The sequence below is a fragment of the Equus caballus genome, chromosome 1 (assembly GCF_041296265.1).
Source record: "Equus caballus isolate H_3958 breed thoroughbred chromosome 1, TB-T2T, whole genome shotgun sequence".
NCBI lineage: Eukaryota > Metazoa > Chordata > Mammalia > Perissodactyla > Equidae > Equus > Equus caballus.
The window spans coordinates 65,264,084-65,277,495 of NC_091684.1; the positions used below are offsets into that span (position 1 = coordinate 65,264,084).

General features: G+C 39.8%; 1 protein-coding gene across 26 annotated transcripts in view; it reads right to left on the reverse strand.

Moving 5' to 3' along the window:
- KCNMA1 (potassium calcium-activated channel subfamily M alpha 1) overlaps positions 1-13,412 on the reverse strand; it is a 719,202-nt gene that overhangs the window by 173,748 nt on the left and 532,042 nt on the right. For all 26 annotated transcript variants that reach the window (XM_023645924.2, XM_023645920.2, XM_070263813.1 and 23 more), the window contains one exon: positions 104-213. In XM_023645924.2, the coding sequence (XP_023501692.1) occupies positions 104-213 (110 nt within the window). The remainder of the gene's footprint in view (positions 1-103; positions 214-13,412) is intronic.

Sequence of the window (13,412 nt, forward strand, 5' to 3'; positions counted from 1 at the left end):
TTGAGTGCCCCAACTGTGCTGGGCAGAGGTGGGATGTCTGTCCTACAAGGGGCACATTAAATATCCCTGAGAGCCAAAGAGCGTATGGTTAATGGTCACTTACTCACAAACAGTAGGGAAGGACAGACCCACGAAGGCACTGGAGAGATATTCTGTGTACATTTCATTTGAGACTCCTTCCAAGTAGTACTTCTGCCACGTGTCTTCCTCAATCTAAAGGAGAACACAAGAGGAGGGTTTAAGATATGACAGTAGGATGGAAAAGGGAAACTTGAGTTATACCATTTAGTAAACAAATGAATGCACTGGTTATGTGATGGTGACCTTCTTTAGCAACCAGGCACACAATTACACAGCCCACATGAAGCTTTCCATGACCCTAAACTCATAGACTACAAGTATGTCCCCCCTAAGGCACCACCTCTTTTTAACCTGTGTGTTTCCCAAGGGTGTGGAGGCATGGGCGCTCACTCACAATGCTGGTGGGCAGGTAAATAGATACAAGTTTTTGGAAAGAAATTTTACAATTGTTATCAAAATTTATAAAAGTACATAGTCTTTCACACAACAATTCCATTTTAAGCGTTCATAGCAAAGAAACAAGCAGACAAGTATAAAAGACATGTATAAGAATATCCCTTCTATTCATGCAAAATTGGAAATAACCACAAATGGTATGTTTATTCAATGGAATAGAGAAAAGCAATTAAAAATTATGATGAAAATGTGTACCTGTTCATATGGAAATTACGTAAAAAGGTACAGTACTAGTACGTATAGTCCGATCCTATTCTTTTAAAACATACTATAATTACCTGAATGTTGGTAAAGCCATAGAAAAATCTAGAAAGCTTTATACCAAAATACTAATAGTTGTTATCTCTGAGATGTAAAATGACATTTTTTTCTCTATAGATTTCTTCATTGTTTGATATTACAGTGAAACAATACATCTATTTCTAGTTTGGAAAAAAAAATAGTAGATTTTTCCAACTCCACCTTGAATATCACAAAAGGTAAAATATAGTTTCAGAGTTATCTTACCCCAAATATCATTAAAATGCTTTTTTTTTTTTCTAATCAATTAAGTTCAACTGGTTTTCCCAACACCCTTCTTCCTGGTAGTCATTTCTGGAAGGATTTTACATTAGAATCAATCTTTAAAAACTAAAAAGTGAGGGGGCCAGCCCGTGGTTGAGTGGTTAAGTTCACACACTCCACCTGGGCAGCCCAGGGTTTGCCAATTTGGATCCTGGGTGCCGACCTACACACTGCTCATTAAGCCATGATGTGGCAGCATCCCACATAGAAGAAATAAAATAACCTACAACTAGGATATACAATTTCTGGGGCTTTGGGGAGAAAAAAAAAAGAAGAAGACTTGGCAACAGATGTTAGCTCAGGGCCAATCATCTTCACCAAAAAATAAAAAGAAAGAAAGAAAGAAAAAAGGAAGAAGAAGTTTCTTCTCCACAAAACAAGAAAAAAAAAAGAATTCACCAATGACAGGAAATTTCAAATAACATTAGAAAAAAATTATAAAGTGAATAAGAACAAGAATGCTGATGATCTCAGGGATTCCCAAGACAGGCGGGCAGGCTGTGTGGTCCTGGGGTCTCTGCAAGCTGCTGCCTCCCACGTTCACCTCTACTGAGGTTAGCGAGAAGACGATAGGCAGTTTCCCAGCCAAGAGAAAGTGTCTCTTTACAATTTTTTGTGCTGATATTGAATTAAAAGTCATCTTGCCTGTGGCCCAATAGTCAATGAGGGGAAATGCAATGTGTGAAGTTGAGAGAGTTGGAAACACTGGGAAATGCACACCTACCATCTACTTGGTGACATTCTGCAATACAAAAGCCAGGAATAATTTAGAAATAAATTGAATGCTCCCTGCTTCTATGCTATTTGTCTGCTTTGTGCTCAGTCTGGGGGATTAGATTATGTGGGTTAACTTCATTAGCTTGAGCTGCTTCTAACCTACTCCCACCCGTTAGACATTAGCTATGCACTGCTGCTGGGTATGGGTTGTTTATCTACAAATTGGTCTTCCCCAGAGTGCGGTATTTTAAAAAAAAGGCACTCAACCATTTCTATTGTTAAACTGTATGATTTTAAAAATTAACTGCAATGTGTTTAGCTAAGCACAAACTTCTTAATTTCCTTGAATCATAAGATGTCAACTTTTTTCAAATAAAAGATATTCTTGACTTTGTAAGCAAAAGTCATTAATTCTAACTAATTTGAAAAAATCCTAGTCTACATTAGTAAATAACTGAAAATATTTGTTTTACCAGTGGATAGGATACTATATGAGCAACTGCCAATTATAAATCCTTATAGTAGATATTTATGGGCAAGTAGTATTGTTAAAGTGGAAGAATTTAGCCTATTCTTTTAGCAAAGACGTTCTTTTTATAACGTGTTATTTAAATATTACACTTGATTTTCAAAAATAATGAAAATATGAACCTTTATCTCCATTATTATTGATTTTGGTGGTATTCCTCAATTAATATGGTTCTTTTAGTTATGGTCATATTTTCATGTCTCTATGTGCTAATGGAATTACTCTTTAGATCAAATTTTATTAATTACTAAAGTTAATCATTAAACTTTTTAAGTAGAAACAGATTTTTTTGTAGGATAACAATATTATTCATGTTCATTTTGAATTAGCAAAGATTGTTTCATTCATTCATTCATTCATTCATTCAGCAAATACTTATACTCATTCAGCAAATACTTCTGTATCTTAGGACCTGTTCTAATTACCAATTAAATCTTATTTAAACTGGTATTTATTTTCCCATATTTTTCTCTTTGCCAGAAAAAGCACCAGCCAGATGTATCTGGCTAAGATATATCTGACTAGATATATGTGACTTTCACTGATTTTTCCCATATTTCTTTTTCTGCAAGTTTGCCTTTGAGGCTGATCTGAAATGCTTGAGGACTGAAAGTCAACAAACTGGAAAAAATATATAGAACTTTTCTAGAAAGCCAAATTCCTCTTCACATCCGTATGCAGATTCCCAGTTGGTGTCTACAGTGCTAGATACAGTAGCACTGAATGCGCTGTATACATGCTGAGGAGTTTAAATTCAGCAGCAGAACCCTTTAAGATTTCCACATCTTTAACAGTATTTCTGAAGAAAACACTTAAAAATGGTTAAGATGTTAAATTTTATGTTACATGTATTTTACCACAATCAAAAAAAATCTTTAAACCCATATCTATAACAGAAGAACAGAAGAATCAATAATCATAATTACACTGAGACTCTTTAATCCGTAAGGTCAAGAATGACAAGTTGTAATAGAACAAGCATAGGAACAGGCCGTCACACCAGGAGAGTCAGGGAGTGGACAGCCAGCCTTCTGACACTGTAGGACGTCACAAACTTAGGCAACAGGCCGTCAACCTTCATCCCAAGGCGAGTGCTTAAATGATCACTTCCTGTCAAGGTTTACCCTTCTAAATCTCAACCTTGACAACTTTGACTGACTTTGGAAAAGCAAAAACAAAAGTGCACCTTTGTCACTTTTACCTTTGTCCGCAGTAATGAAATGCATTCTTAGGAAAGGAAAAATAAGTGTAAAATATGTTGAGTTTAAAACATTTGTGCCTTAACACGGAGAAAATGACAGTAAACAAAGAGATCTAGAGAGGGTGGAGCAAGTTGTTGTCATTATGACTGCTCTTTAACAGATGATAAAACAGAGGCACAGAGAGGTTAGGTAACCCACTGAAGGTCACAAAGCCACTTAGCGGTACAGACAGGATCCAGAGTTCACGTTCTTTACCACCCACCATAATACCTCTTGCTAGAGATGACAAGGTAAATATATAGGGTAGTGGTGTGCTAGGATTTTAGCGGGCAGGGAGGGTTTGCTGTATATAAGTACCTAAGGGGAAAATATCAGAACAGAAGCCCCTCAATGACTCAAAATCTTAAACCCTGGAGCCCATGACTTTGTAAGCGTTCACTGAGAAGTAAAACGGATTTTGAGTAGAGCTGAAAGGAGAGTTCAGGCTCCCTCTCAGAGCATGACAGCATCATTCCTATCCTATGAAATGGAACCATCCTAGCCTACAACTTCTTTCCTAAAATAGTACATGCTGTTCTCCACATTTGTGTTGTCAACGTATTTTTAGCTGTAATGCAAATACACACATCCCAGCAGAAAAATGAAAGAATGGGACCAAAATGACTTAGGGAAAGGCACCAAAATTAATTTGCCAGCCATTCAACAATCAGTCAAAGGCGAAGCATTTCCTGAGGCAGCAATTTCTCCCTTGGCTGTCAGATCAAACTCCGGCTGCTTTAGAAGAGCATCCAGCAAAGATGTGCAGGTGGTGTGCTGTAAGTCCTTATTCATCAAATGCTCACAGAACCTTCAGTGCGAAAAGAGAATTGAGCCATTGGGCTAGCTCGTTTACACTTCTCATGGTCTTATTTATCTACCTTTCATTATCTAATTTTTCAACCAGTCTAGTTCAACCCCCAAAGTAAATGGTTCATACCAATCCATCAAAGACTCCTTCCAACCAGAAACATCAGCTTTGGCTCCCAGGAAAGTAACACCTTCTTGATCCCAGATTCTGCATGTGTTACTAGTGGTAGGTTGATAACGACACCCTTTATTTTTTATGCTTTCTCTGATTAGAGTGAAACTGTGTTTCTCTAATGCTAACAGCCCTGTGAATGTAAAAAATCAACCATCTTGGCTAGGATATGTTACAACCACCATCTTCTGTTCCCAGCAAAGAGTCTGAATAACTGTATTGATTACAGCCAAATAATTTCGCAAAAGTCCATCCCTACCTCTGGAGTCATGTAAATAATTCCAAAGATTAGCATATAACAATCCTTATTCAATTGAAAACAAGCACACTGTTTTAATCAAAATATATGTCATATTATGCACATCAAAAATAATGAACTAAAAGGAAATTATAAAAACCAATAACCATTATGCTAATAGCTGCAATAAGCAAAGGTGAGTTGTGATATACACACTAACCTTGTCCCAAACTGGTAGTAGGAGGCTACTGTATTATCAGGTATTTATTGCATTTACTAATTTTTAAAAATGTATCCAAATTCTCAGTTAACATGCTTCCTCTAAAGAACGCACGGTTTTATATCATAAAACTGCTTAATAAGAATTAATTGGCCACATGTGAATGAACATTTGTACATATAAATTACACAGTACATTGTCACTATCCTTTATAATGTGACAGTCTAAAACAGAATGCAGTGACATGAACTGATCAACATACCTCAGATCCCATAAAAACATTTAATATGTTCCTACAAAAAAGACAGAATACTCACAGGAAGTGTCGAGCCCTTGACTACAATAATAAACACGGAATCAGCATTTACGGGCTCTAGGCTGAAGAGCGTAGAGGCTGGTTACTAAAATGTATGGGGTAATTTATCCCCATTTCTCAATCGCATGGGGAAAATCTGATTTAATGTCGCATCTAATTGTTTCTTGCTGGAAAGAACAATGTTAAGGACAATTGAGTATAATTGGGCTTCCTGGACTCTCTCCCCCTTTATCTCCCTCTATGGTCCAGTGCTAACAAACTTGCCCAATGGCATGTGGCTATCTCTTCCTCCCTCCCTTTCTCACCTCAACATTATTCAGTTTAGTTACAAATCCTAAAATCAATTCACGGAATTCAAAAACGAAGCGCCTGCATCTTGTTTGTGTAAGTCCTCACAGGTGCCAGAACAGAGAATGTCTCACTGCACAGATTTCCAGGGGTGGAGCAAACCGGTGATAAAGTTAGTTGAAACCAAGGGAGGAGACAGAAAAGACGGGGAACAAATGGTGATTTGCACCTTTTCAGAATATATTTCTTCTCTGTGCCAAATTGCATATCAACACTGGACTTCTTGGATGTGGACTCAGGTCAGCTGCCCTTTCGAGAGCAGCAATGGATTTCAGGAGCTCCGTTACGATTTGGCATTCCACAATTATGGCCTATTTCAGATTGCATTTTCCAGAATGTGAGAATGGACGAAAGGATCTCAGACTTTTCCAAAGGCTTCAGGACAATGTCCATTAAAACAAATCAGTTGGGATTTGAGGGAATGCCAGATAACTGGTTGCTTCAGCTCTGAATGAATAAACAAACAACTCCAAAGATTAATTTTGGGTGGACTTGAGCCAAATCTCTTATTCCAGACTAGTGGGCTGCAGACTATCAAATGAGATTTCTTCCATCAGATTTCTTCCATTTCCAATATGAAGAAAAAATTAGCCCACATGAGATGTACAAAGAGAGATTAACAGACCTGCAAAAGTGTTAGAATACGAGTCATTTTCCTCACTACTTTACCCCAAACCAGATTATTTCTGAAGAGACAGAGTGCCAGAGAAACCAAGGTTAAAGGAAGGGTTAGCAGAAAGAGTGATATGAGAACTTTTAAAAATAATTATTATTTAGAAATTATCTAAGAAAGTGTTGCCTATGTGGCAGGAAATTGGTATTTTTTTCAACACGTAGAAGGTTTTCTACCCTCTCCTTATTTTTCTCTCCAACATGGAAGAGGTATTTATGCTCAAGATGTCAGACCTTTCAAAAGATTGGCCTAGTCCCTACCTGTCCAAATAGGACTTCAGTTTTGCAATCTTGCTAATAGTTAAGAACATTCTCATTTGTGCTTCAAATAGTAAGGTCCTTAAAGTACCACTAAAAATAATTCTAATCTGGGCAGAGCAAGCAGGAAGTAAATGTCCTCAAGCAGACATCTGCCGAGCAATCCTCATGAGGACAATTCAGCCCCCAGCATGCAGAATTTTCTAGGACAGAGCTTCTCAGCCTATTGGAAGTGAAGGACCAGGGTTTCGTTTTTATTTCTAATATCCATTCTTTTGCAGGCTCAAACTTCTACAAAATCTAACAGAAATGAATTCCAAAAAAAGAAATAAAAAGACAAGACACACAAAGTATAAGTCTCAAATGTTTACCATCAGAGTCAACCAAGATAAAATTAATCTTTCAAATTGCTATAAAAGCGTCTAAGCACTTACTCTCATTGTCTGTACTTATCTCTTCATGGATAACTAACAAACAGTTCCTTGCAACTAACCACGGACTGAACTTGAAGTTGTGCTGGTCCCACTGTATTTTACAAACCTTACTTCCCACAATTAGCCCCAAGTTTCAGTAGATAAGAATTATCCTCAACTAAGATTTCCCAAAATAAGCTTGAGAGAACTTACTAACAGGTGTTATCTTGCACATAAGAGAGTAGAGAGGTGGTTTTATGGGTTATTTTGAAGGCAGAAAATTTTATCTGAATCTCTAGTGCCTGGAACAATGCACAGTACATAGTAGTGGCTCAATAATATTTATCAAAAGGAATAAGTAAATTTGGGAAGCACTGGATTTAATGAAGCCAAATTGGGGATTTTTTAGGGCCATGCTTAGAGCATTTAACATGTTAATATGAACTGTAAATTTCCAAGGGGGAAACATGGTACTTAGTCTCAGAATCCTGTATTTCAAGGAGCAGCTGCTCCAACATGGAGATGGACAATGTTAATCTAAAAACCTCCTCTCCCTTCCACTGCCTTATTCCCCTTGATCTTCTGTAGAAACGTATCTTTCTATGGCCATTTCCGGTTGTCAAAATCCAACTCTTCCTATAAAGTTCACATCATACGCCACTTCCTCGTGAGACCTTCCCTCATTTTCCCAACTTGATGTGTTCTGCCTTGCCTCACTGGGAACACTAATTGTGCCCACCTCCAGGAAGGTTGGGAGGGGTAAAGGAGATGATCAATATAGGATGCTGAGAACACAACCTGGCCCATAGTAAGCACCCAGTACATGTTAGTTATCGTTAGCTACCATCACAGCATCTGAGTCTTCTAGCCATCTGATGAGAACTACAATAAAGTGGAGTTTGGAACATGAGCCCCTCCCTTGATGTGCTCAACTTTGTATCTTCTAGAACAAGCAGGATATTACTTTATAAGGTAATTATAGTTATTAATAATTAATATTTGTTGAATTTAACTGAGCAAGACAAAACTGGAGAAGAGACACAAAGAAACAAACACAATTTCTCCAGGCATCTAATCGTAAGTGAGCATTGATAACTTCATAGCATTTAATGTCAGACCATGAAATGAACCAACTTCTGCCTGCAAATACTGAAAAACTCTGCTTTCTTGGGATCTAATAGGGAGCATATATAATTGGGTCATTTTTAAACTTTCCAGAAAACTTCTTATTATGAGCAATATTTTTCTGGGAGATGTTGTTATCACAGAACATCTTGGGCTACTTAGCAAGCAGCTTATGCTTTTCTAAATTCTAAATCCCATAACTTAGAAGCCTGCATTTGAAAGAAATAACTCTCAGAAACTAGTGTATCACCACCAATCTAACTGAAGTCCTTCCAACTACGAACTAGGAGTCCCATCACCAGCCCTGCGGAAAGGAGCCCCTTTTCTCCCTTGTTTCGTGACTCTCCTGTCTTCCCCATGAGACTTAGCCCTGTCTTCTGCTTATCTTCACTTTTTGGATTCCAATGTAGAGGTGAACAACAATTCAACAGGAAATAGACTGAGCACAGCAAAGGCTATATTTGGCAATTCCATCACTCCTAAATTCTAAAATTGAGGTCAGAAACAATGATTGGTTATCTATCTATCTATCTATCTACCTACCTATTTAGAACTGGCAGAAGAGGAAATGAGTTAGAAAGTAAAGTATTTGAATCAGCACAGGAATTATGAACTTGCTTTTGAGGAAATAAACCACTAGAAATTTGCCTATGCCTTTATAGAATCTTCAACATTTTAGACAGTTTAGTGAGAATCCCACCACATCCACTGATGTTAACACTCTGGATAATTTCTCACCAAGGGGTGTGTCTGAGGGCTTACTTAACAAACGTCCTTTCAAGCTCTGAGTCCAACATGTCCCAAACACTAATGTGCATGTGAATCACCCAATGGTCTTAGTAAAATGTGGTTTGTGATGCTGGTAGTCCTGGTGGGGAGCAGGGGCAAGGCGGGGTGTCTAAGATTCTGCATTTGTAACAAGCTCCCAGACAACACTGATGCTGCCCGAACATGGACCACTCTTTGAGTAGCAAAGAGCTATTCCAAAAGACAGAGAAGAACAAGAAACAAGTATTCTCCATCATGCCTTTGAGGACCCAAGATTAAAGGGAATCAATTGCAGTCCAAAGGATTTGAGTTAAAGATGAAAAAGAATGCTTTCCATGAGTATCCCTAAATATTGGAGCCACTTACAGAGAAAGCTTGGAGATAATTAAGCACAAGATGGGTATCAAAGTGTTTGGGTTGCTGTGGTAATTAGTCTAAATAATATTTCAGGGGTCCAGATTTATCTACTCAGTCTCTCTCCATTGATCAAGTGACCTCAATGATAGCTTAGTCTCCAGTTCAGCATGGGCTTGTAAAGAGAGAACAAGAACATGGCTATATTTAATTCGCCTAAAAATAAAGTTTCAGAAAATGGCCCTGATTTGTATCCCTAATTTCTATTCAACTTTCCCATTTTAGGACACAGTGTTGAGTGTGAGGATGAAAATGCTTGCCAACTCAGTTCTGTTTTAGTGACAGCAGATTCTGGATACTTATGTCTCCTATCGCTGTACAATACGGCCTAATAAAGTCGAGCCAAAGAGACTAGATTTCATTTCAGAGCAAAGGGTTCAGCCATAAACTTTTGCTTTCTGGCTGAACAGAGCCATTCCAGCCATGAGCATAAATTCTGCTAGTTTTAGGTATCAGGGTGATTGGGAAGCCAAATGGGTTATTTGTGAGCCAGGTATCCAAGGCTGAGCCACCCGCTTTATTGTGTATTCATTGTTATCTGGAAAATCTCTTGCCAGCTAGAGAATATTTTCACAGGAAGTTAGAAATGACTTCAGAAATTTCCCTCTGTGACTTCCTAGAATGGATTTTAGGCCTCATCAAAAAGACATTTGGTTCAGAGATTGAAAGTGGGTAGCCTATAAATTGCTGAGGTGTTTAGCTAGGCTGAGCAGTTTCCTTTTAAGGGGTGCCATGATCCTGAGGTGCAGTAGCAGTGTAAGAAGTACTGAAGCACATGCAAGCTTGGGTTCAAATCGCAGCTTCACCGAGTGCCCCTGGGCCAAGTTGTATAACCTCTCCAAGGCCTCATTCCCATCACCTGCAAAATGACAACAACAATAGTACCTCCCTCCTAGGAAGGCAGTGAAATGAGATGATGTATATAAAGTGCTTAACATAGTGCCTGGCAAATAGCTAATGTTTGCTGTGTGCTTCCTATGTGTCAGGTGCCCTTGTGGTTTAATCATACTAAAAGATAGCGTTTATTGAGCATGTACTGTGCAGATGTTCTATAAATGTTAGCTATCATTATAAGTAATGAGTGATGATGATGGTGACAGTGATGGTGATAATGGTGTTGGTGATGATAATGGTGATAATAATGATGATGGTGGTGATCATGGTGATGGTGATGATGATGATGATGGTGATGACGGTGATGGTGACGATGAAGACATCTTTACTGCTAATACAAAGCAACATAGGCCAGTTAGATGTTGGGCCTGTAATTCATGGCTTCCTATTGCTTAGCTGCTGCTGGAAAAGCATGGAATATCACTGATCATCAAATGATCCTCTGTGCTGAAGCGAAAAACTAAGCAGCTTGAGTTTGTCCCCACAAGATAACAGTGTTCTCTGGAGGTCCTCCTTACTCACCTCCTTTCCCAGTGGCCAGCAAGTTCACTCTGAACAGATATGATGATAAGAGAAAAGTTAAGTATTTGGAAGAAATGATGGTCTCCCAAAATAGGAGAAGGGTCATGTGTGGACAGTACCTTTAAGTGAATATAGGAAGACCCAGCCTGGCCTTCTGAAGGGAGCCCTGAGGCAGCAACCCTGATGAGTAGACAGGATTAGCATCTTCTGGTTCTTGGACTTGACTTTTGTCCACATTCCTCAGCTGGGGACTCCCTACACTTTACTCTTACCTCTCATCCTCCTTCCTAGCAAATGGCTTTCCTTCTTGTTTCCAGCCTTGCCTCCAAGACTGATTTTGAGCTGACACCTGGCACATCTTTGGTCCACAGGATAGATGTGCAAATAAACTGGTGCTTGTTCAAACATTTTTTTTTTTTTTAAAGATTTTATTTTTTCCTTTTTCTCCCCAAAGCCCCCCGGTACATAGTTATATATTCTTCGTTGTGGGTTCTTCTAGTTGTGGCATGTGGGACGCTGCCTCAGCGTGGTCTGATGAGCAGTGCCATGTCCGCACCCAGGATTCGAACTAACGAAACACTGGGCCGCCTGCAGCGGAGCGCGCGAACTTAACCACTCGGCCACGGGGCCAGCCCCTCAAACATTATTTTTAAAAATACTTCTTCATTTTGTATTTGGAGGAGAGGCTGAGCACTGGTTGGGGAGAAAAAAGAGGAGAATGACCACTGGTCAGAGCCCTCAGCCTCTCCTGCCCTCAGCAATTCAATCTGGCCCCAATTTTGAATACTCCCCTCAGTAAAAGCAAAGCCTTGCAGTTAAGTGGACTCACCCTCTTTAGAAGGCAAGTTAGAAAACATCTGTTGTGGGGCCGGGCCGGTGGTGCAGTGGTTAAGTGCGCATGTTCTGCTTTGGTGGCCCGGGGTTCACCGGTTCGGATCCCGGGTACGGACATGGCACCACTTGGCAAGCCATGCTATGGTAGGCGTCCCACATATAAAGCAGAGGAAGATGGGCATGGATGTTAGCTCAGGGCCAGGCTTCCTGAGCAAAAAGAGGAGGATTGGCAGCAGATGTTAGCTCAGAGCTAATCTTCCTCAAAAAAAAAAGAAAAGAAAAGAAAACATCTGTTGTTACTTGAACATACCTCTTGGGAAAAACTAACTCGTCCCTCCCATACCAAATAGTTTACCAAAGCATTCATTCCAACCATGGACTTTAAGGCCCCTGAGAAGAGCTCTAGGAGGCACATTTCTCTCCTTGTTGCACTTCTAGGAAGATTTTAGCACTCACTATAGTTCAATGTTCCCAGAAAACTGCCAGGCTGGCCCTCACCCTGCAGTTGGTCTGAGATGAGAAGAAGGAGAGGATTTGTGATGATCCTGTTTGGGTAGGGAGACATCTCTCTGTCCCTCTCCTCACTGGTCCCATGAGCAAGTTCAAGTCAATAGCACATTTCAATCCTGGGAAGGCCCCAGGAGTTTGCTACTGTCTTTGAGTCCTCCACAGGTGTTCACTCCAGCACATAGCCATTCATCCTTCCAGTCACTGCCACTGCAGGGCTCTGTCCTGGGCGCGGCTGCATTTGCTCATTGGGCTTTCATTACACATGAGAAAGAACAGTCATCCATTCACTGCAGAGGTCCAGGAAAAGCCAGACAGATGCACTCAGCTTTCACCTGTATGTGCAGATAAAATCTTCTAGCTCTGGGGGTAGGAGGTGGATTTTTGAGAGAAATTTTGAAGGGGCAGAGGGAACCAGTGTCATTTAGGCTGATGAACAATGCTGCTGCCCAAGAAAACACATCCAGGCCGAAAATTCTGCCAGCTCTGTATCTCACCACAAAGAATTCCAGGGACTTCCCCCAAAATCAGTTATTTACAAAGATGTTGGCAACACAAAATTGCAAGCAATATAGGGAGGGATGCATTTATGCCATCCTATAGGATGGTTTTATATTAAGCCCATCGCTCTACCTTCTCCCACCAGTGACGCAATCCTAACCCAGTCTCAAGTCTCATCAAAAATAGAAACTCAAACAGTACCACCCACTCCTGAGAGGGAAGAAGGGGGTTAGGTGCTATCATACACTGGTAATCTTTCCAACGGCCCTCTAGGCTCTTCCAATTTTTACAGTGGGTGAACAGGAAGCTCAGGAAAATTGAGTAGGCAGTCCAAGTTCTTACAACAAATCATGTCCTACATCAGAGTCTTAGAACTCTTCCCCTACCCCATCCTTCTGCCCGCTGCACAGCTACACAACTTCCTTCACATTTCACAAATGTGAAGAGTGAGGGCTGTGCTGACAAATTTGGATAACATAGTGGTCCATGGATATATCTAGATAGGGAGACACCATCCAAGATCTTCCAACAATCAAGTCTAATACCTAATCCAGTTCTGAAACAGGCACTACATATTCCCCTCTCACTAGTCTTTCCTCACTCATCTATTCACGGAGAAGAAAAAATACCCATCCACTGAAAGAAATGGCCTTCTCACTGCAAAACTTTAACTAAAACAAGAAACCAACAGAAACTCCGTAAAAAATGATGTTTATTTTGTCACAGTCTAGAAAAAGGAGAAACTGATTAAATCCATTGTCCTAAAAAGCAGCACCATAAATAGGGAGGCTAGGAATAAACACAGATTTCTCTTG